General features: G+C 40.3%; 1 protein-coding gene across 7 annotated transcripts in view; it reads left to right on the top strand.

The window, feature by feature from the left end:
- The window catches only part of LOC122551557 (rap guanine nucleotide exchange factor 4), a 293,650-nt gene extending 269,514 nt beyond the window's left edge, over positions 1-24,136 (top strand). For all 7 annotated transcript variants that reach the window (XM_087989018.1, XM_043693619.2, XM_043693618.2 and 4 more), the window contains 6 exons: positions 2,587-2,677; positions 17,710-17,760; positions 19,308-19,395; positions 19,658-19,722; positions 20,530-20,584; positions 22,535-24,136. In XM_087989018.1, coding sequence (XP_087845144.1) covers positions 2,587-2,677; positions 17,710-17,760; positions 19,308-19,395; positions 19,658-19,722; positions 20,530-20,584; positions 22,535-22,662 — 478 coding nt within the window. In that variant the 3' untranslated portion in view covers positions 22,663-24,136. The remainder of the gene's footprint in view (positions 1-2,586; positions 2,678-17,709; positions 17,761-19,307; positions 19,396-19,657; positions 19,723-20,529; positions 20,585-22,534) is intronic.
- Positions 24,137-25,168: the final 1,032 nt, after the last annotated feature.

Below are 25,168 nucleotides of genomic sequence, written 5' to 3'. Positions count from 1 at the left end.
TTACCTTTCATTGAATATTGCCATGGAATCTTTTTGTACCTAATTCACAGGGAATTCTGACTCTTGAGGGAGCATCAAAGCCAAAAACAGCACTTTCCAAACAGTGCACAGTCCCTCAGTCCTGCACTTGAGTGTTCTCAAAAATTATACACTCATGTCCTGGAGTGAAACATGAATGTATAATCTCCTGACTCTGGCAATACCACTGAGCTTGGATACCACTGGGTCAAGCACATCCAAGTCACTGGTTAATTTGACTTGGGTAATTTCGCAACCTTCCTCAATACGCATAACACATGGCCCTTGTAATTCACACAGTTATGTTATAGCTGTTAGAATTTGTGCATATTCCCTTTAAAACTGGTTATCTTAAAAAGTAGAGTTGTCTGAATACCATGTATTTGTATTAAATTTTACTCAAAAGGAATTTAGTGGACCATTCAGCTAGGGGCGGTGTTGCAGTGGACTTGACTGTTTTACCACCAGCATGCTCATCTATCCTCTCACTCCAGTTCCCCTTGACCCCATTCGATTCAAATTGCCCGAAACACTTACGTAAAATTAAGCTTGACCTCAGTCCTCACAAATCCACTCTGTTAGCTAAAATAGGAAGGCATGTCATTACTTGAATGGCTGTAAATTGAGAGGGGAGGATGTTCAACAAGACCTGGGTGGCCTCATGCACCACTCATTGAAAGTAACCATGAGGTGCAGCAGGCAGCAAAGAAGGCAAACTAATACGTTGACCTGCATTCAAGTACAGGAACCAGGATGTCTTGGTGCAATTGTACAGGAATTGGTGAGGCTACACCTAGAATAGTGTGCAGTTTGGTTTCCTTATCTGATGAAGATGTCCTTTCTTTGGAGGGAGTGCCATGAAGGTTTATTAAATTGATTCCTGGGATAGCAGGACTGATGTGAGGAGGCGTTGAGTCAATTAGGATTGTATTCACTGGAATTAGAGGCATGAGGGGGATCTCATAAAAATCTATAGAATTTTAACATGACTGAACAGGTTAGAAGCAGGACGGTGTTCCTGATGGTGGGGTGAGTCCAGAACTAGGGATTACAGTTTAAGGATAAAGGGTGAGCCTTTCAGGACTGAGATGAGAAATTTCTTCACCCAGAGTGGTGAGCCTGTGGGATTGACAACCACAAAGTGGTTAAGATCAAACATTGTCTTTTCATCAAACACATAACCCTTGTGGCTAAAATGATCAAGGGATGGGTGATTAGGTCCGAGGGAGTGTTGCTGAACAAAGAGACCTCTGAATGCAGGTTCATTGTTCCTTGAAAGTGGAGTCTCAGGTAGATAGGATAGTGAAGAAGGCATTTTGTATGTTTTCCTTTATTGGTCAGTGCATTGAGTATAGGAATTGGGAGGTCATGTTGTGGCTGTACAGGACATTGGTGCAGTTCTGGTATCTTTCTTTACCCTGGTATCTCTGCTATTGGAAAGATGTTGTGAAACTTGAAAGGGTTCAGAAAAGATTTACAAAGATGTTGCCAAGATTGGAGGGTTTGAGCTATAGGGAGAGGCTGAATACACTGCAGCTACTTCCTCTGGAGTGTTGGAAGCTGAGGGGTGACTTTATAAAATCATGAGGGGCATGGATAGGGTGAATAGCCAAGGCCTTTTCCCTGGGGTGGGGGGGGGGGGGGTCCAAAACTAGAGAGTATAGATTTAAGGTGAGCAAGAAAAGATTTAACAGGGACCTAAGGGGCACCTTTTTCACGTAGAGGGTGGTTTATTTGTGGAGTGAGCTGCCAGAGGAAGTGGTGGAGACCGTTACAATTACAGCATTTAAGTCATCTGGATGGGTACATGAGTAGAAAGGGTTTCGAGGGATACGGGCCAAATGCTAGCAAATAGGACTAGATTGATTTAGGACATCTTTGTCAGCATGGGTGAGTTGGACTGAAGGGTCCACTTCCATGCTGCACAGCTCTGACTCCATGCAGCCTAGTTTTGAGTGTGTGCCTGTATTTCTGTTGCATCTTCAAAATCTCACTTGTGTTGTGGGTTTATGTGAATGTCGTTCACACCACCAATATGTTGGTTGCTCTTGCAGATGTTGTTAAGCCACACTAATCCATTTTACAGGTTTTTTTTTTACTTAAGTCGTCATAATTTTGGAACTAATCTCATCCTAAATACTTATTACTGGGCATTTAGGAAATGGGAAGCTCTTGTTGATCATAACTATCAACAAGATCATCACTGTTAAAGCATTCTGAACCAAGTTTAACTTTGTGCGTGTTATCTATTTTAAATAGGGCAGTAGATCATTAAAAATAAGTATTCATAATCAAATAATACAATCGATAATTATATTCTAAGCATACTCATTGGGTAATCATTCATTGAGATGGCCAGTGCTGACCTTTTTATTGAAGTAATTTTCATAGCATTAGGTTGTGAAATGCTGTGAATCAGTAAAATGTGTCTGGCTTGAGATAAATTGCTACTTAGTTAGTAACTCTTTGACATATTTACTTGTAGTCTAAGTGTGTCAAATAAATACAAAAGGTTGAGAAATCTTGGTTTATATAATAATTCTAATGAATCTTCTTTTATCCTTCCAGTTGCAAAGAGTATAGAAATTTGAACTCCTTTTTTGCGCTGGTAATGGGACTGAGCAATGTAGCTGTTAGCCGTCTCTCTCAGACCTGGGAGGTAGGTCATTTTCGTCAACCATGTCAGCTAAGACCTTGTTTTTAATTAGGAACACTGCATATTTTGAATAATAATAAAGCTTTGAAATTGCAAGTACAATAGAATGCATTTTGGAACGTTTTCTAATACTGCATCTGTTTGAGTAGTTATCATCTAAAGGAATAGAACTGCCAGCCATGACCACAGTCTTTGGCACCTCCATATCAAACTAAACCAATGTTGGACTGGGGTGGACAAGGTCAGAAATCACATGACATTAGGTTATTGTCCAACTGGTTTATTTGAAATCACAAGCTTTTGGAGGATACCTCATTCAGGGAATGTTTTGAATTTAGTTTAATATAGTTAGTAATGATAAAGCCCAAATCACTACTGGACCAAAGGGCTGCGCTCTCATTAGGGGAGTATACTGATGGTGGTTTAACCTGAAGATCACTGTGCCTCAAAAGGAGGTTGACAAGAACTCCTGCTGAATTGAACCCAGCCAACTGGCCATCCAGCCAACTGAGCCAACAGGTCAACCCTTCACCCAGTGTCATTAGTAAACCTCAAGGAAATGAATGCAAACTCCTGCTATTGTGCAATGATTGAGACTGTCTGTGCAGTTACTGTGAGAGTTACAATGGAATGAAGAGTGGTAGTTACTCAGCTAACAGGACATGGCTGGCTCATATCTTTTGAAGGAGCAAGCAAGGGCCAAGATTCTCTCCTTGTAAGGGCTAGTGCATAGAATATTGGGCACCTCTCCACCTGTCCAGGCTCTCTCGGCCCTAAAGTAGGCTGTCATCTCCTGGAATGAGAAAGAGGGGTGAATTAAATGAGGTGAAAAGGGTTGTTAGTGTTGGTGCAGGTGGGAAATAGCTGGTGAAGTTTTTTGATTAAGTAAGTGGTGCAGGTGCCTAGTGGAGGATTAATGGTGTGGGAAGATTGGGAGGGGGTGCTAACGAGAGCGAGCGACGGAAGATGTTGCTGGAAATAGAGAGAGTAGCAGAGCATGAGCCCTGGTGTGAGGTGGGTGTAGTAGCAGAGAGAAGATCTTAGCATTTACTATGGCAGAGTGCAGGAGATCATTGACAACCCTCCTGCAGCACTGGACAATTTAGCATGGCCAATTCAGCTAACCTGCACATCTTTAGATTGGGAGAAAACTGGAGCATCTGGAGGAAACCCATGCAGACACTGGGACAATGTGCAAACTCCACACAGTGTGGAGTTCAATTCCACCCGAAGCTGGAATTGAACCCAGGTCTCTGGTGCTGTGAGGCAGCAGTGTTAACCATTGAGTCACCATGCTACCCATTATCTAGGATATCTGGTCAGCATGGACAAGTTGGGCTTAAGGGTCTGTTTCTGTGCTGTACGTCTCTATGATTCAATGACTGTAAATTAAGTCAAATCAAGCCAGTCATCGGGCTCTTCGCATTTAGTGTAAATGTGTCATTCTCCTTAACATTGGTATTCTTATGAATCTTCCTGATGAGTGAAGAGGAAAAGGTTCAACAAATGCCCTCCTTTCTCCCTCTTTCCCTCCCCCCCCCCCCCCCCCCCGTCCCCGCCCCCGTCCCCGCCCAGTGGTACTCAGGTTCTGTAAACCAAAATGTAATTTTGTTTCTTTTATAATCCTAAACTCCACTTATAAAGCACTATATACCTTTTACCCTCTTTCTTGATCGGCTCTGCCACCTTCAATAATCTGAAGACAAATATCCCCAGAGTAGCGAGTTTTGAGAAGATTAGTAGCTCAGGTTGAGGTTTTGGATGTAGGTTTGCTTGCTGAGCTGCAAGGTTCATTTCCAGATGTTTCGTTACCTTATTAGGTAACATCTTCAGTGGACCTCACGCGAAGCAATGCTGAAAATTCCTGCTTTCTACTTATATGTTTGGGTTTTTTTGGGTTGGTGATATTATTTCCTGTGGTGAAGTCACTTCCTGTTCCTTTTCTCAGTGGGTGGTAGATGGGGTCTAACTCTGTCTAACAAACCCACCAACACACTAAAACAGCAGCTAATGAACTTGAAAGACCCAATACAGACAATGAGCAAAACTAACGTCATTTACAAAATACCGTGCAAAGACTGTAACAAACACTACATTGGACAAACAGGCAGAAAACTAGCCACCAGGATACATGAACACCAACTAGCCACAAAAAGACATGACCCTCTCTCACTAGTATCCTCACATACAGATGAGGAAGGTCACCACTTCGACTGGGACAATACATCCATTCTAGGACAAGCCAAACAAAGACATGCACGAGAATTCCTGGAAGCATGGCATTCCAACCAGAACTCTATCAACAAACACATCGAGTTAGACCCCATCTACCACCCCCTGAGAAAAGGAATAGGAAGTAACTTCACCACAGGAAATGACATCACCAGCCCAAAGAAGTCTAAACATATAAATAGAAAGCAGAAAGTTTCAGCATTGCTTCACGTGAGGTCCACTGAAGATGTTACCTTGTAAGGTAATGAAACGTCTGGAAATGAACCTTCTCAGCTCAGCGAACAAACCTACATCCAAAATCCCCAGATTCTCTGTCCCACACCTGCTTTAGATTGTACACTAGGCTTCTCTCATTTCTTGTCATTTCTACCAAAATAAATTACAATACATATTTTTATTACATTTCATATTCTATGTGCCACTTATTTCATCAGCTTTTATTCTCTTGATATTTGTCATAATCTATTTCACAGTTCACAATGCATCCAAGCTTTGTGATAATTCTAAATGTTGAAATTGTGCCCTGTACTTCTAGATCTAAGTCATTAAGAAATATAAGAAAAGCAATGTTGTCAAAACCTATCATTTTCTTTCTGTTCAGGAGCCTCATTCCTGATGAAGGGTTTATGCCGAACTGCTGATTCTCCCGCTCCTTGGATGCTGCCTGACCGGCTGTGCTTTTCCAGACCCTGACTCATTTTGACCCTGATCACCAACATCTGCAGTCCTCACTTTCTCCTACATTCTTTCTACTCACCTCTACTGCTTCCTGTCACTCAACCAACTTTTATAACCATGTTACCACTGTCATTTAATTTCCTTGGCTTCAACTTTAGTGGCAAGCCTATTTTGCTCACTTCATCAAATGCATTTTAGAAGTCTGTATAGAACCCCCCCCCCCCCCCCCCCCAATACCATTTTCTTCATCAATCCCTCTATTGCCTCCAAGAAAAAATGAAGTCAATTGAACATAGTTTACCTCAAATTGGTATTGGCTTTCTTTACTTCTTGATTTGTCCAAGTTCCTTTCAATTTTGTATTGTATCATCGCATTTTCAAATCTTCCTCCCTATCAAAGTTAAATTGAGTGGTCTGCAATCACTGGATTAATCCTTACTCCTTTATTTAAAGAAGAGCGCACCATTCGCAATTCTCTAGTCCTTTTGTGGGAAGCACCACCAAGAAGGTTTTGAAGTTTGTGGCTAGTGCTGTTATAAGTTTCCCCCTTTATTTCCCTCCTTAATCTTGGATGCACCCTGGTAATTTATCAACCTAAAAAACTGCCAACTCTTCTCCTAACTGTACTTCGATCAATTTTTAGTTCTTCAATATCTCAACTGTCTCTACTTCCAGTTTATACCAAGAGAATCTGCTTCCTTAATAAAGATGAATGCAAAGCATTAATTTAGTCTCTCACTCAAGTCCTCTGTCTGTGTGTAGTTTCCTGCCTTTTTGGTCTCTGTAAAATCATTTTATCATTATATGCTTTGGAAGACTTTTTTACGTATTCCTTTTACATTAGCTGCCATATATCACCTTCCTCACTTACTCTCTCTACTTTGATAGTACAGTTGAAAACCATACTGAATATACAATCTTGACTTTACCCAACCAACTCCTCTTTAATGGCCGTAATTAAGTTTTGCCTGCTAATCTTGTAACCCAATTCATCTGTGTCAGGTCCATTCTGAACCCACCGAAATTGATCTTCCTTCAAATAAGTCGACATATGTTGATTGGTCTTTGCCTTTTCAATAGCTGCTTTAGGCTGTACGATACCAAGATCACTATGCACATTTTTAATGGCTAATAGGAGAGAGGCCATTGTGGGAATTAAGGAAGATTCAGTCAGTTTGGTCCCAGGCATTATCATTCTGCCTAATAAAAGCTTGTTTTCTGTGGAGAGAGTTGTATCAAAAAATAAATCCTTTTATTAAATCCACATAATGATGCTTATTTTGTTCAACAAGTGAGATCAAGTAGATCTTTTGAACAGAAGTCACTAAAGGTAACACAAGATTTATGTGTCCACAAGAGAAAAGTGTGCATGTGAAGTTTGCGTGAAACAAATCAAAGCAAATTGAATACCATATGATAAGACAATGAAATTGGTGTAAATAATATACCTTCCATAATTCATGTACAGCTAACTAGTAGTCACTTGATTGTTGGTTTTGCTATAGATCATATTCAGTTTGAAACACAAGCAAAGAAAGCATTTTGCATTCATATTCAGTTGAATAGATGTGACAATCTTCCCATACAGGTGTATTTTTGTTTGTGAAAGTCAACAAGAATAGACTGTCACCATCATTGTAATATTATTGCTCCCTTCTTTATATTGTATGGTTATCCTCTCCCCTCATGATTTCTTTTTTAGCCTCTGTAATACTTTGTTAATTGTAGAAAATGGGAATTGAAATGTGAGGATTAAGGGTAATTTGACACACTTTCACAGTTGCAGGCATGAATTTGAAAGAATTGATGCTCAACATGTCGATCATTGCAATAATTAAACTTAGAAGATACTTAATATTGAACACTATGGCAGGACAGGAGAGACTGTTATTCTCCTATTTTAGTCTAGACATAGATTTATAAGGAGCATCTAGAAAGAGGAATGAGTAGCAGCAAGGCTTTGAAAGAAGCAGCTGAATTACTGTTATGAGAAAGATTGTGTGGAAGAGGTAAATCTGAAACCGAGGAGACTAGACTGTGACTGGTGGGAGTAGGTGCATCAACTGACAGTAAACCCAGGACTGATACTCTTGGTAAATACATGGAATAAATTTAGGACAGGGTGAACAATTTAATTTAAATAGCTATTCTAGTTGTGGAATCCTGTGGTTTTATTTCTGAAATTGAGCTAAATGACACATTGTCTAATGTTGCCTTTTTTATTTCGTTGTCAGATAACCAAAAGCATGATCAAAGATTTTAGATAGCTCCTACTACCTGCCAAGAATCCTGAATCCCACCAATTGCAGCCCTTTCAATTCCTCATTGTGAGGCAAGCATTCACTTTCTATGCCATTAATTTCTTCTGAATTCTCTATTGAACCCTCCACACAATATAGGAGAAAGTAAGGAATGCAGATGCTGGAGATCAGAGTCAAAAGTGTGGTGCTGGAAAAGCACAGCAGGTCAGGCAGCATCCAAGAAGCAAGAGAGACAATGTTACGAGCAGAAACTCTTTTTCAGGAATGGGGGGGGTGGGGCGCGTGGGTGACCTCAAGGGGACTGAGAGATAATTGGGAGGGGACTGGGCTGAGGGGAAAGTAGCGAGGAACGCAATAGGTTGATGAAGGGAGGGGGTGTTGGTGATAGTCCGGAGTGTGGTACTGGAAAAGCACAGCTGGTGATGCAGCATCCGAGGAGCAGGAGAATTGATGTTTCGGGCATACGCCCTTCATTAGGAATGAGGCTTATGATGGGCTTATGCCCAAAATGTCGATTCTCCTGCTCCTTGGATGCTGTCTGACTGGTTCTGCTTTGCCAGCACTACACACAGGGCTCTGAACCCCAGCATCTGCAGTCCTCACTTTCTCTTAGGTGATGGTGATAGTGATAGATCGGAGTGGATAGGTGGGAAGGAAGATGGATAGGTATGACAGTTCAAGAGGGTGGTGCCGAGTTGGAGAGTTGGATCTGTGATAACGTGGGAGAGGAGAGATGAGGAAACTGGTAAAATAGACATTGATTCCGTATGGTTGGAAGGTCCTAAGCCAGAAGATGAGGCATTCTTCCTCCAGTCATCAGGTGGCTAGGATTTGGCAGTGGAGGAGGACCAGGACTTGCATGTCCTTGGCAGAATGGGAGGGGGAGTTGAAGTGGTCAGCCACAGGGTGATGGGATTGTTTAGTTCATGTGTCCCAGAGATGTTCTCTGAAACATTCCACAAGTTGGCATCCTGTCTCACCATTGTAGAGGAGACAACATTGAGAGCAAGGACACAGTAGATGAGGTGTTTTATGTGCAGGAAAATCTCTGCTGGATGTGGAAGGATCCTTTGGGGCCTTGGATGGAGTTGGGAGTTGTGACCACAGGTTTTAAACCTCTTGAGGTGGCAAGGGAAGGTGCCGGGGTGGATTGGTGGGGAGCATGGACCTAACGAGGAAGTCGCGGAGGGAATGGTCTCTGCGGAATGCTGAAAGGGGTGGGAAGGAGAATATGTCTCCGCATCTACAGACAATGTATTTGCCTTGTCATTTTAAGGTTCTTCTTGAAATTTATCTTTAAGACTCAACTCTTTGTCACCTATCCTAATTTATTATTTTGTAAAGAAAAACTGTCACTGGGTTAATCTGGCTCTGGGATGTTATTTGAAAATATTTACTATTTAACAGTCCCTATATAAATGCAAGTTGTTACTGAATCTAGTATTTCACATTTCACTTCAATAGTCTATAATTAATCAATCATTGCTGGGCTAAAGTCTTGGAATTCCCACTGAGACAATCGATAATAGTATAAAGATGGGGTCAGTTCCAATCTCAGTGCAACTCGGGATGTGGATTGATAATTTAACATTTCCAGAAGTTTTAATTAGCTACCCAATCACAAATGTAACTAATGATGTCTCGAATTTATAGCCTTTAGAAATTGACAGCTCAATACACCAACCCTCTGTGGCAGGGAAATACAACACTCAGGTGAATTCTGGGTCATAATCCCACATCCACATTGCATCTCTCCTGTAACTTGATAATTGAATGTAAATATCCTAATTTGCCAAATGAATATTTGGTGCCTGATTAGAGGCTCCAAGAGGCAGGAATCACCTTCCTCTCTCCAGTAGCAAAGGTGGGCAGCAGCCATGTTGGGGTTTGCCATTGTCTTGCCCACTGGAGAAGACAGTTTCTGGAAAGGCTATGGAGGCAAAATGAGCCAAACTAATGTTATGTGACAAATTTTTTCGATGTTCCTCATTGCTGTGGTAGTTGGTCTGCAAATTATTACCTAAGACATTTTATTTGAGCCTTGCAGCTAACCCAACAGTATCAACTGATGTACAGAAGACTGTTTAGGTTCACCAGAGGAAACAAAATTGGAAAGTACATTCTGACTGGCTTGTTAAGAAACTATTCATTGGTGGCAAGCACATTGTCGCTCCCTTTTCCCTATCAGTTCTTTGAAAACTCAAGTCTGCCTTTGAGGCATTTGGCTTATGAGGTGACCTCAAAGATATCTCTCCTCAGTGCCAACTATTGTAAGAACAGACTGATGGGCAGACGGGGTGGGGTAGCCCTGTTGGTAAGGGATGATATTCAGTACCTTGCACGGGGGGGACCTAGAATCAGAGGATGTAGAGTCAGTATGGATAGAGCTGAGAAATTCTAAGGGTAGGAAGACCTTCTTGGGAGTTATCTACAGGCCCCCAAACAGTAGTATGGATGTAAGGTGTAAGTTGAATCAGGAGCTGAAATTGGTCTGTCGCAAAGAAGTTACTACAGTTGTTATGGGGGATTTCAACATGCAGGTAGACTGGAAGAATCAGGATGGTATTGGACCTCGAGAAAGAGACTTTGTGGACTGCCTCAGAGATGGATTCTTAGAACAGCTGGTGCTGGAGCCTACCAAGGAGAAGGCAATTCTGGATCTAGTATTGTGCAACGAACCAGAATTGATCAGGGACCTCAAAGTGAAGGAGCCATTAGGAGGTAGTGACCATAATACAATAAGCTTCAATCTGCAATTTGAAAGGGGGAGGGTACAATCGGTAGTGACAATATTTCAGTTGAATAAAGGGAACAATGGAGCTATGAGGGAGGAGCTGGCCAAAGTTCAATGGTGCAATACCTTAGCAGGGATGATAGTGGAGGAACAAATGCAGATATTTCTGGGTATAATGCAGAAGATGCGGGATCAGTTCATTCCAAAAAGGAAGAAAGATCCTATGAGGAGGCATGATATAGATGATGGTATTAAAAGTAACATTAGCCAATTTGCTGATGATACAAAGCTTGGTGGCAGGGTGAAATATGATGAGGATGTTGGGAGATTACAGGGTGACCTGGACAGGCTAGGTGAGTGGACAGATGCATGGCAGATGCAGTTTAATGTGGATAAATGTATGGTTATCCACTTTGGTGGCAAGAACAGGAAGGCAGATTACTACCTCAATGGAATCAATTTAGGTAAAGGGGCAGTACAGAGAGATCTGGGTGTTCTTGTACACCAGTCAATGAAGGTAAGCATGCAGGTACAGCAGGTAGTGAAGAAGGCTAATAGCATGCTGGCCTTCATAACAAGAGGAATTGAGTATAGAAGCAAAGAGGTGCTTCTGCAGCTGTGCAAGGCCTTGGTGAGACCACACCTGGAGTACTGTGTGCAGTTCTGGTCTCCAAATTTGAGGAAAGACATTCTGGCTATTGAGGGAGTGCAGCATGGGTTCACGAGGTCAATTCCTGGAATGGTGGGACTATCTTATGTTGAAAGATTGGAGCGACTGGGCTTGTATACCCTTGAGATTAGAAGACTGAGAGGGGATCCGATTGAGACGTATAAGATTATTAAAGGATTGGACACTCTGGAGGCAGGAAGCATGTTTCCACTGATGGGTGAGTCCCGAACCAGAGGACACAGCTTAAAAATAAGGGGTAGGCCATTTAGGACAGAAATGAGGAGAAACTTCTTCACCCAGAGAGTGGTGGCTGTGTGGAATGCTCTGCCCCAGAAGGCAGTGGAGGTCCAGACTCTGGATTCATTTAAGAAAGAGTTGGATAGAGCTCTCAAGGATCGTGGAATTAAGGGTATGGAGATACTGATTGAGGATGATCAGCCATGATCATAATGAATGGTGGTGCAGGCTCGAAGGGCAGAATGGCCTACTCCTGCACCTATTGTCTATTGTCCTCTTCGTGGCCCTTACAAAGTCTCAACATCCCTGGTTGGTCAGTCTCTCCAAACTTACCCCCCCTTTCCAAATTCTGGGATTATATCACTGGATATATGTATCATATATTACCATCTATTCTGAATTGTGTCATGTTCAGTGTCCATAGCTTTCTATGGTTCAAGAGTTATCAGCTCTTCAAAGCTCATCACACAAATGCCTTTTAGGTTAACTACAAGTTCAAAATGATTTTTAGTTGAGAACTACTTGGCACAAATGTTTGCTTTATTTTTCCATGTAGAATAGATATTAAAGTATTTGAAAATGAGGTATCAAATGGATTTGACTCTAATACTGACTAGACCCACATTGTGAGTATTCTGGACATATTAAGAATTTGTTTTCCTTGATTATTAGTAAGTGGTGTATCTTAGACTATCTTTTTGTTCCTGCTGCAATTTCAAAGGATCCAAGGGTATCCCACAGAACAGTCTTTCATCAGTTACTACAATGGATTAAGGAATGGCATATTCAGCCTTTGAATGACTTTGACAATAGTGAGGTAGTTGGAGTCAGCATGGAAATAGACCCTTTCTGTCCATGCTGACCAGATATCCTAAATTAATCTAGTCCCATTTGCCAACATTTGGCCCACATCTGTCTAAACCCTTCCTATTCATGTACCCCTCCAGATGCCTTTTAGTCATAGAGATGTACAACATGGAAACAGACCCTTAAGTCCAACGTGTCCATGCTGACCAGATATCCCAACCTAATCTAGTCCCACCTGCCAGCACCTGCCCCATATCCTTCCAAACCCTTCCTATTCATATACCCATCCAGGTGTCTTTTAAATGTTGCAATTGTACTAGCCTCCACCAATTCCTCTGGCAGCTCACCCCATGCACTTACTACCCTCTGCATGAAAAAGTTGCCCCTTTAGGTCTCTCATTTCTTTCCCCTCTCACCCTTAAATCTCTGGTGCTAGACTCCCCTGAGAAAATATGGTGAGAATGGGAATGATGTTTTCTATGAAAAGGGAAGAGAAGTCCAGTTTTCCATATAAGCTCTGAAGCTATGCTGAACAAATAGATCTTGGTGTGCAGGTTCATAGTTCCTTGAAAGTAGAGTCACAGGATATTGAAGAAGGCATTTTGTATGCTTTCCTTTATTGGTCGGACCATTGAGTATAAGAATTGGAAGGTCAAGTTGCGGCTGTACAGGACATTGGTTACTCCACTTTTGGAATATTGCGTGCAATTCTGGTCTCCTTCCTATCAGACGGATATTGTGAAACTTGAAAGGATTTAGAAAAGATTTACAAGGATGTTGCCAGGGTTGAAGGATCTGAGCTATAGGGAGAGGCTGAACAGGCTGGGCTGTTTTTCCTGAAGCGTCGGAGACTGAGGGGTGACCTTGGAGGTTTACAAAATCACAAGGGGCATGGATAGGGTAAATAGGCAAAGTCTTTTCCCTGGGGTGGAGGAATCCAGAACTAGAGGGCATAGGTTTAGGGTGAGAGGGAAAAGATATAAAAGAGACCTAAGGGGCAACATTTCCATGCAGAGGGTGATGCATGTATGGAATGAGCTGCGAGCGGAAGTGGTGGAGGCTGGTACAATTACAGTATTTAAAAGTCATCTGGATGTGTATATGAATACGAAGGGTTTAGAGGGTTATGGGCCAAGTGCTAGCAAATGGGACTAATTAGGTAAGGATATCTGGTCAGTGTGGGCAAGTTAGACTGAAGGGACTATTTCCGTGCTGTACATCTCTGACTCTAATTGTACAAGGGCAGCAGCTTTCAACTAGTGTACCATGACCAGATGAGTAATGTGATGCAGAGTTTGCAGGAGCACTTTGTTTCATGGCATCTGACACATCGACTGCGTGGAGATTTGTCACTTGTGCATGCACAGTTTCTTCTCATAAGTTTTGGTCCTTTGTGTGCACAGTAGAGAGGTATGCCATTAAAACAGCTGGCAAACTGACCTGTCTGCCTGGGCACATTTCCATGCTAACACAAGTTTTAAAATGAGTATTTTTGGAGTTTTTTTCATTCTACACTTATCTAAATCTTCGATTCCAAGAGGAATTCGAAATTGCATCTTGACAAAATGGGCGATTCTTCTGCTAATTCAGTTGATGAAACATCTCAACCTAAAGGCAAAAAAAGTAAGAACTGTTCAGAGATTGGCCTCTGGATTTACATGAACAGGAGATGCTGCTTACCCCTTAGCTGAATGTCTTATCTGCAGGGAGAAGTTGGCAAACATTTTGATGGTACCAATGAAGTTAAGATGCCATTTACAGATGACACATCCATCTCAAAGACTTGCAGTACTTCAAGAGCTTGAGGAAATAAAACCTCAAGAAGAGACACTGTCTGTTGGGGTGTGTGCGCATGTATCAGATGAAGTTCAAGAGTACAGTTGCCTGGTGGCTGAACTTGTCCCGAAATCATAGAAGTTTCAGGCAGATGCTGAAACCTAAATCGAGCCTTAGGAGATAATGCCACAGAAGAGATCAACAAAATTCCACTCTCGGATAGTCCAGTTATACAGCGAATTGACAATACATCAGTTGATATTAAGAAGATGCTGCAAGAGAAGTTAACTACTAATGTGAAAGTTGTTTTTTAAATTTGTATGAGCAGACATTGGTAAATGTTCAGTGTGGTGATGGGAACTCCATTCAGGAGAATTATTCCCTTTGTTAGGAGCTACTGAGTCATGTGACTGGTGAGTAAATATTTTGGGTAACATTCCTACTTGAGGGAAACCAAATTGTACGCAATGAAGGTGAAGTTTGGAGAGGTGTTCTTTGTGGTACATGAATATCTGACAATCCTTGACCAAAAGCTGTACATTGCTGTTTGCAACAACAAACCTCTGTACGCAGGTATTTTCGACATCAGTGTACATGAAAAACATCATGGCATGTCTGACTCATGTGGGACACACTTCAATTTTGCACCAATATCTTTCATTGCAATCCTGCTGCCAGGGCACTTTGCCTGCATGAACAGACACCTATGTCAGGCATCTGAACAGAAATGCATCTCAGGGCTCTTGGCTTGCTTTCTCGGCCCTCAGCTCATTGTGTTTGCTTGGACGCTCACACCATTTCTACTTTTCCTTGCCTTGCATTTTAGTACAGACAAAAAGCTAGGCGGCTTATGCTTTTTAGCAATGGTCAGTTAAGGAGGTGGACAGGTTATTTGATTAATTTATTGTCACAGGCATTTTGTTCCGAAATACAGTGCAAAGTGTTGTATCACCGTGCTCCAGCACCAACTTAAAATACAGAAAAATAAAACAAAACACAGAATATAAAGGCAGAAGAATAAAGAAATGTGTTCAGCTTTACAGTCCTTCTTGTTAAGTGCTCCACCATGAGCCATGGAGGGCAGGTACAATTTCCCTTTGCTGCATCACTACCACTTGGAACAAAAAGCACTGCTCTAGCGCTGTCTCGCCTTCACCGATGCCCTTGTCACTATCTGACCTTGCTGATGCTGTTGACCCTCTTACTCACCTCCTATTACTGCCTCCGTGAACCTGGGCTGGATACATCCACTGCTGGGAATCCAAACTCTCCTCTAACGTAGCAGACATGAGTCAGCACAGGACCACCTGGTCGATGCAGAAGCTACCAGGAACCTAAACACACTCCAGCACTGCTGCGAGTCCACACTGGGGCCTAGACACTGAAGATCAAGCTCTTCAAGAGGTAGGTAAAATAAGATGATAAAGAAAAATAAATGAGAAGAGGGGGGAAAAGAAAAGAAACAAAAAAAAAAGTGGACGGAGCGGATAAGCCCCAGTCTCTGAAGCCCTTCTCTACCACCATCTTACCGGAAGGTTACTGTGTGATGTCATACTACATCAATGTCACACCCTTAGTATATACTAGCAGCTTACTGTAGCAAATGCACTGTCCCTGTTTCAACACAATAGGCATCTCTCAAAGTCTAAGAGTCCAGGCGAACTATTGTCAGTAAAAGGGTGCCACCACAATCAGTGAAGGCATCATTAGTCCAGGTGGCTGGACACTGTTGTTTGGTTGTTTGGAATGTTTGAGCTTAGGTATTTGTATCATTGCAGTCTGAGGAGTGAGCCACAGGCAGGTCTAGTGCAGGGATTAGTGGTAAATGAGTCAGGGAGCTACACAGTCAGGGGTCTGGTCACTCAGGTCAGCCAGGCAGGGGTGGGCATTGTCAGTCCTCAGGATCTATTCGTTGACATTCAAGGTGGGTTACGTGGAGCATTGCTGGGGAGAGGACATTGAGGAAGTGATTCCTGGGGTTTGGAAGCAGCAGGCTGTGATGTAGCATGGAAGATAATTGTGACAGGGAGTAACTTTAACATATGAAGGTGGGAGACGATAAGAGTATGGGAGGGAATGGGATACTATCGAAGAGACATTGGTTACCACCACCTTCACTTCAATGGGGAATTGTGCATCATGATGGAAAACTAAGCTGTAGGCTGAGGGTCCTGGTCTTTAAGTGAGTTGAAAAGTTAAGTACAGTTGGAAGATCAAGGGGAGGTGATGGCCGCATGGTATTATCACTGGGCTGTTAATCCAGAGACTTAGGTAATGTTCTGGGGACTTCAGTTTAAATTCTGCCATGGCAGATGATGGAATTTGAATTCAGTAAAAATCTGGAATTAAGTGTCTAATGTTGAGTATTGTCAGTTGTCAGAAAAACCCATCTTGTTCACTAATGTCCTTAAGGAAAGGAAGCTGCTATCCTACTAAACTACACATGACTTCAGACCAACAGCAGTGTCATTGACCATTAATCTCAAAATGGCTACCACCACACCCAGAGTAGACTTTTTTTGTCGTTGTTGTTGTTGTTGTCTGAGGGAGCAGGCTCCATTCAGTGGTGTGAGCTCCTTCAAGGAGCAATGGTATGCATAAGGCAGTCACGTTTAGGATAAAAATACCTGCACACTCAAAATCCTCCATGTGAACCTCGTGCAATGACCAACTATGTTGAAGAAAAAAAATCCTGGTCAGAGGCTATGTTTAGTCATGCCAGAAATCTTGACAAAATAATCCTGTAATGCCTGTGAAGCAGAAATAATGTGAAGTCAGCGATAAAGTTTCAGTTCCAAAATTCATCAACACATTCCGAGATCTCTCAGGCTGTGCAAGGTCCTGGAGCTGCTTTCCTCACGCCTAGGATGATAAAGTTTTCAGACTACCAAGAAAGCCAGCTTTTTGTATAAGATAATGGGGTGGGGGGTGTAGGGGTGCAGGAATAGGATAGATAGGCTCACTTTTCCTACCACACTGGTCTCTGTGTGCTACACAGATTATGCACCATTCACCTGAATCAAGATCCATGTAGAGACATCCTGCTGCCCTACTTATTCGGGCCTCCATGTCAAAAGGATTTGAGGATGTTGGTTAAATGTTGTTCGTAAGTGCTATGGCTAATGTGTGATCATGTGACTGAAGAGCTGCTTTATTTCTGATCTTGCCCACATCAGCTCAATAGATCCAGGCTCAAAAGCTGTTGTGTCAGCATCAGCTATACTGAAACATGTACCTGAAAACCCAGGACCAGCAGCTACCTCCAGTGGATGTGGAGCAGCCTCCTAATGAGTTCCCAGTTATATGGTTCCTTCATGGTGCAGAAAACATGTAGGAAACTAGTCATTTGTCTGGCTGGTCCATGACCTGAAGGGATTTGTGAGCATATAGTAAAGGATGGGAGTTTAGGAAATCTATGTACTCAGGCAAAGTAAATTATACTTCAATTAAAGTTTTCTCAGTAACCATTTATGATGCATTGAATTAATAACATGACTCTTGAAATAAGCATTTGGAAATGTAATGTAGATTTCGCAGTTTGTAATATAGGTTTTACAAAAATATATTGCTGCCCAAGGCATCTTTGGTTAAGCACTGAATTTTTAATACAAAATAAAATTCTCCTTCCTATTTTTTACAGAAACTTCCCAGTAAATTCAAGAAAATCTATTCAGAATTTGAAAGCTTAATGGTGCGTAAGCTTTAACATTTATAGTTATTTTAAGTGTATTTATAAAGATAACCAAGACTATTATATTCGGGTATCACAGAGATCCCGAAACTTTGTCGTCAATTTGTATCTTTATTGCATTAGTGCTTCTTTAAATCCTCAACTCAGATCATTCCAATCTGTTAGTTCAAGTCCCCTCATCTCCGTTGCTATTATTTCGAGATTGTTCCCATTGTGCCTTTCCCTTGCCACTGCCCCATGTGTATCCACCCTGCTTCCATGCCACTTAGTGCTCCCACACTCCCAAATTGATGCAGACTTTTCTGCAAATCTGATCCTGATCTGTGTGCATTATATTTATGAATTAATTATGTTTGTTGCATCTTCTCTACATATTTGTACGTATACATACCCAAAGAAACTAGGTTATGTTACGTTACATATGAGTGTATAGATAAGGAGCAGGAGTAGGTCACTTGTCCCTTCAAGCCTGCACTGCCATTCAATAAGATCAGACCTAATGTTTAACCTCAACTCTACATTTCTGCCTATCCCCCATTATCTTTCATCCCCTTAGTAATCAAGAATCTATTTATTTGCATTTCACTTTTTTTTACATCCTCATGGCACGGTGGCACAGTGGTAAGCACTGTTGCCTCACAGCGCCGGAGACCCAGGTTCAATTCCCGCCTCAGGCGACTGACTGTGTGGAGTTTGCACGTTCTCCCCGTGTCTGCGTGGGTTTCCTCCGGGTGCTCCGGTTTCCTCCCACAGTCCAAAGATGTGCAGGTCAGGTGAATTGGCCGTGCTAAATTGCCCGTAGTGTTAGGTAAGGGGTAAATGTAAGGGTATGGGTGGGTTACGCTTCGGCGGGTCGGTGTGGACTTGTTGGGCCGAAGGGCCTGTTTCCACACTGTAATGTAATCTAAAAATCCCATCATGCTTCAAACTCTTTCACAATCAATGAATTATTTTTGAGGTGTTCTTTAGGCAAATCGTCATGTAACTATTTACCACAAACAATAGTCAGATGGCCAGATAATCTGTGTTGGAATATTGGTTGAATGTTGGTGAGACTTTCTGAAATAGCATATTAAGATCTTTCACATTCATTTGAAAGCTGATGATGCTTATTTATTAACTTAATTAGGGATGATATGTTTGATAATATCCCATCTGCACTGCAGTAGTTGAAAGGCTGGATTATGTCCTGTAGTCCTGAAATGGGACTTGAAATTTTCTTCATCTTTTAAGTGTGCACAAAGTATTGTTTCTAACAATCTTTTTGACCAAGCACAGCAAAAACTGTGCTGCAAAAATCAGTGTAGATATTTAATTTTCTTAATAAATACAGGCCTTTTAAATAGGAATATAGCATATTTTGGAGGGGGGGGTTTCTACCTCCTGGAAATCATCATTGTTTTGAAAATTCATCTTTGTTTAAAGCTGTGGTATTTATTTTATACTTACGTAAAAAATTGTATTCCACTTAACATAAATCTGTTGAGAATACTTGCTGCAGTTAGTTAATCAATATGACTATTAAATACTAAAAAAAATTTCTGTAGGATCCTTCCAGGAACCATAGGGCATACAGACTTACAGTAGCCAAACTGGAGCCACCAATCATTCCCTTCATGCCTTTACTTATAAAAGGTAATTCAATCATACTTCCTTCCTTTTGCATTGCAAATGTTATTTATCAAGCTGTTAAGCATAGATTGTTTTTATTGCTTTAATAATTTCATCCACAACAGTTAAATAAGAATAAGCAATAATTATAATACTTAACTAAAGCTGGTTAAGTCATGTTCCCTAATTAATTTAATCAGTTCAGGAATGCGTGAAGAATGTAATGCCAGCTTGAGGTCTTTTACAATTGGAAGAAATTGTTTGCTGATTGCTTCTTTTTTCACAGACATGACATTTACCCATGAAGGCAACAATACACTCAGGGATAGCCTTATCAATTTTGAAAAAATGGTAAGCTTCAAGATATATTTTTGGGGGAAAGCACAGAAAGGAATTTTCACTTGCAAATTATCTATTTCGACTCTTTAAAATTGTTTGGGTTTTTTTTAAATGTGTTTTTTAGTGTTCTATGCTATTATTTATACTAAATGGTGTAGCATAGCATTTCATTCTTCATATGGGATATTCAGTATCAAATACTGAAAATTCTATATTCATATTTCAATTTACTTTGTACCTTCTGCTACAGCTAACTTCACAAACACCTTTCTAGACTTTTCAAATTGGATATACTGATTGGAAAAGATGAAGGGGGATGAGAGGAGGCCAATGCAGAATACCTGTGTGTCATAAAAGTCTAGGCGCATAGGTCATTGGATCACATTTTGTGTAATGGGATATGGGAGAATTCCGCTCCTAAAGTTTCAGGCTACATGTTCATGCAGTGCCAATCAGGAACAAACCTATCTGGAATTTAATATGTGATTCCTCTTCAGGAGTTGTCCGTATTTTACAAACTGAGTATTTAAATCTGCTGATTTTTCCCTCCTCTCCTGCCATTCCCTTGCTGCATTCTACTATCATTTAAATTAGCAAGCAGCACAAAGTTTAGATGCTTCCTACATCAAAAAGAATGTGCACAGGTGAATCAGACATTGAAATTCCTTTGCTCTTGCTTCATGTTCCACTAAAATTTGTATTGATTCTAAAACCAGTTTTTTTCGAAGATGAGCATCCATAACAAAATGGATATTCAATAAGATTTATATATATTAGTGGTTCTCATGACTTAAATTTTTCTTTTTATTTTTGTTTCAGCATATGATTGGCAACTCAGTAAGGACAGCCAGACACTGCAGAAGTCAGCCCTTCAGTAAGTCAATATTTTTGAATATGAGCTGAACGCCAGGTATTCAGGGCCTCATGTTCCTGCTCTGATTTGTTACTCTTCTAACTTTCTGCTTGAGGATTCCTGGAGCTAGAAGTGAAGAGATCCAAACCCATAACCATGATTGAAATGATATTTATAAATGCTGTTAAAACTGTGTACTCCAGCTAGTGGTGACTAATATACTTATTCCACCAGCTGTGTGAAGGGATCCTATATTTTGAGAAGAAAATAGGCTGCTTCTCAGTTCCTGAAGGACTTTACAAGTTAATTTCACAGTAAGGAAGCAGGAACAAATGAACTCCTCCACCGAATCAGCTCAACAAACCTTTTAGATCTTTTCTCCTTTAATCTTGGGATTAGTTTGGCAATCCAATTTGTCCATGCAAACCATTTTCTTCTTAATGAAAGGTGCCTTATGATTTTACAATCTTTTGTCATTTCTCATATGATTCAACAAATGAATATTTTATCCCCTTCACTTTATTCTTCTTGTGGCCTAATGACTAATGTAATTCATACCAAGTTCAGATACCTGCATTTCCCAATTTTATAAGTTGAGCAAGGACAATTTGCTGAAGGGCCTCTAACTAGTACCACTGGATTACCAGTGGACAGATTTCTCCTTCCATCACTTGCCTCAAGTAGACACAAAGTGAATATCACCTTTGAGTATATTGTTATCATTTCTGACAATTAGAACTCCCTTTAGATTTCAAACAGTTGAATGAGATTTTTGCCATTCTTTATAACTTCTCTCCTGAAGAAAGGCCAATAGGTAGAAATTCAAAATACTATTCTGCTTTGGTCCAGTTAAATTTATTAATTTCAGCTTACTTAAATGTTTTTGTAATATACGTTTTATGTAGCTTGATGCGTTTCTGGGGATAAGTGTGGTCTGAAGGAGAATGGGCTTCATGCACTATTAATTTTTATCAGATACTTTGTTTCTTTTCTGAGCTCGTACCAGTCTGTCAATTTAGAAAAAGATGTAGAAAGAAATGAGATTATAAAATAGTATTTTGAATTTCTACCTATTGGCCTTTCTTCAGGAGAGAAGTTATAAAGAATGGCAAAAATCTCATTCAACTGTTTGAAATCTAAAGGGAGTTCTAATTGTCAGAAATGATAACAATATACTCAAAGGTGATATTCACTTTGTGTCTACTTGAGGCAAGTGATGGAAGGAGAAATCTGTCCACTGGTAATCCAGTGGTACTAGTTAGAGGCCCTTCAGCAAATTGTCCTTGCTCAACAATCACTCATAGGCAGTTCACTACTGATCAAGTGTTCAGGGAGATCCAGCTCTACTCCATTGAGCCAAGTCAAAGTAAGGGATTAAATGAGGGAGGACAACTGAAGCAGGTAGAGAAGACCATTGTATTGGGAACCAACTGCTTTGGAACCCTAATTTAAATATTTCAGTAAGGCTTTCACCTGTTTTCAGTGAGATTGCTCACTTAATTGTGGTCTTTGAAAGTTTGAGCTAAGTCACCTCAGCAGGCAGTGACCATTTTTTTTTTTAAACATCCTCTGCCAATTCTTCCATTTTTCAAAGTGAAAAGGAATGCTAAGCAACTGAAATATTCTTCATTCAATCGATGGAATTCAGAGTGTAATCATCTCCTTCATTACGACGTGGAAGGTCCACAGCAGCCACTCTGACAGAAGCAAATATACTGTTTGTGCTTCTAATAATAGAAGTATTATATATTGAATAATTGAAAGGATAATATACAGGATTAGAAAAATCTAATATTTTCCATCCAAGCCAGTCCCAATGATGAAAAAAAAACATACTTGTACTCTCTTATACCACTCAATCACTTCCTTTTACTTAGTTTTCCTGCTGCTTCCTTAATTTCTTGCATATATCTGCCTGATTCTAAATGTCCTTTGTCATTTTGTTCAGCTAACAATATTTTTATTTACCAGATCCAGATTCATCACTTGCAAACAAGAACCATCAGGATGTCCGTGTATATGTTCGACAGCTTAATGTAATTGACAATCAGAGAACTTTATCACAGTTGTCTCACAAGTTGGAACCACGGCGATCCTAATAGCTTTTCACTGCCATAAAAGAAAATATTTATTGAATTTCAGCACAATGGGCGCTGTGTGGTTTGTAATAAAAGTAATTATTGAAATTGGATGGTAAGTTAGCTACCTTCATTCCAGAGGAAGATCATTCTGAATGCTTTAGTCCATGTTACAGTTATTATACCTGCCTTTTCCAAGATTTGGAATTCATAATGTGTTTCATAATGACCAAAATATCTTCTCTATTAAAAGAACAGTTTTCTTTTACTTAGATTCTTATGTGTACAATGCAGAAGAATTTGTGCCAAGAATTTCCCTATTTAAGCACACTGAGTTGATCCTTAAATCTTTAAAACAAGTTACATTTGTTCAGATTCTATAAGCAGGTTGTTTTGTTTCAAGATGATGGCACAAAATATTTGATATTTTCACTAATTGTTACTTCTTTTTAAGGTATTTCTAAACTTTTCACTTTAGGTCAAAACTTGGAAAACAGCACAAAATGCACAAGATAAAATTGTGGAACAAATTCCAGCATTTCCTGTAACCTTTTTTGTTAGTATTATAATCAAGTTTTAGTCTTTTAATATAAAATCAGTGTAACCTTTAAAGCTGAGTGAATATAGGCATGTCCTGTTTGCCTAGAAGGTGCTACCTCAAAGTGTTAGTTGCCCCAACCAACTCTCGATAACATGGTGTGGAAGTCTGCTGTGCTTGTTAGTAACACACTCGTTTAATTAAGCACCACCCAACTAGTTAACCGCAAGCACACCTCGACACCAGAGTTTTATTCTTTTTAGGATGTTTTGTAACTTCTGCTCTCAAAATTATTTTCAACTAAACAAAATTGGATTTAGAAATTGAAAAATGTGTCCAGAATGCACCAAATTTACTTTATAAAATTCTGATCATATTCTGTCCATCCCTATCCCTCAACCCTCAGGGAAGCATGCCTCCAGACACTTGAAAAAAAGTATCAAACATCATGTTATTGTGACACACAGCCACCCTGTTACAGAAATCTGTGGAAATCCCTGAATGCTGATTTATTTGTTTAGCACTATTAAGCAAATATAAAATTGTTTTTTTTAAAAAGCTTAATACATTTATCAGTGAACGTTCTTTAATTGATACTGTGCCAAAAGTGTTGCTATATTTAATTTATTGTTTCTGTTTTAATTTATGTATGTTTATACATTTGTCAACTAACTATTACATCAAGTTACATTTTTGTTAGAGTTCAAATGTTCACTGCCTTGTATTCATTGTTTATAAATAATGTTATTATGTGTACAGCAAATGTCTCTAATGTTTGCTCGGATAAAACAAATGTGACAATGGTATGTTTCCTCGAATCAAATAAAAATTAAGCTGTTTCTACAAAATAGCTTATTTTCTTGTAAACCGGTAATAAACCGTTGCTTTGCCATTTATCAACACTGATTTAAAATGTTAGGCCAATTAAATTCTCCTATCTAATACAGAAAATATACTTAGTTAAAAATCACACAACACCAGGTTATAGTCCAACAGGTTTAATTGGAAGCACACTAGCTTTCGGAGCGATGCTCCGTCATCAGGTGATTGTGAAGGAGCGTCGCTCCGAAAGCTAGTGCTTCCAACCTGGTGTTGTGATTTTTAACTTTGTACACCCCAGTCCAACACCGGCATCTCCGAATCAGAAAATATACTGATTTGCTTGTCTCGAATTCACTTTATTTCAGCAGTTCAAGGAATATGGAACAAAGGCTTGTGGAGTTTTTTTCCCTTTTGCACATTTTTTTTAGCAGTTCATATATACCACACATACATAGAAGTTTAATTATGATACAAGAATGGCACAGTGCACCACTATGATTTAATGATTTATTTGCCTTCCAAACAATTCCAGTGTAAATAGACATCCTGATTTTCCAGATTTTGAATAGGAACCAAAAGTGAGTTCAAATTTCCAACAAGGTTATTTCAACTGTTTTCAGACTTAAAATCTTGTGTAACTGTTCTTTGCTGAAAATGTGTTGCTGGAAAAGCGCAGCAGGTCAGGCAGCATCCAAGGAACAGGAGAATCGACGTTTCGGGCATAAGCCCTTCTTCAGGAAGAAGGGCTTATGCCCGAAACATCGATTCTCCTGTTCCTTGGATGCTGCCTGACCTGCTGCGCTTTTCCAGCATCACATTTTCAGCTCTGATCTCCAGCATCTGCAGCCCTCACTTTCTCTCTGTAACTGTTCTTTCCCTTGTCAGTGTTAAAATACTGATTAGCTCTGGCCTCACCATTCTGCTTCCATCCAGGCATGCAGAAATAATGCAATGGGGACTGTGCAAATGGCATTAGAGCAAAAGCTTCTCTCAACAACTTGTTGTAAAATCACTAGTTTATTCACCATCAAACAATGCCAGGTTCTGGACTGAACCAACACTTGTCTGAAAATTCAAGGCGACCTATGAAATCTCCTTTCCCTCTTTTGTCTGTATCTTAATCCCAGTTTATTTTTGTGGCAACATGTGCCAATGCACTAAAATACT

This window comes from Chiloscyllium plagiosum, unplaced genomic scaffold (assembly GCF_037043375.1).
Source record: "Chiloscyllium plagiosum isolate Xiang-an unplaced genomic scaffold, Cpla_swu_hap1 HiC_scaffold_7, whole genome shotgun sequence".
In the NCBI taxonomy this organism is placed as follows: domain Eukaryota; kingdom Metazoa; phylum Chordata; class Chondrichthyes; order Orectolobiformes; family Hemiscylliidae; genus Chiloscyllium; species Chiloscyllium plagiosum.
This window is presented reverse-complemented; position numbering and strand designations above follow the sequence as displayed.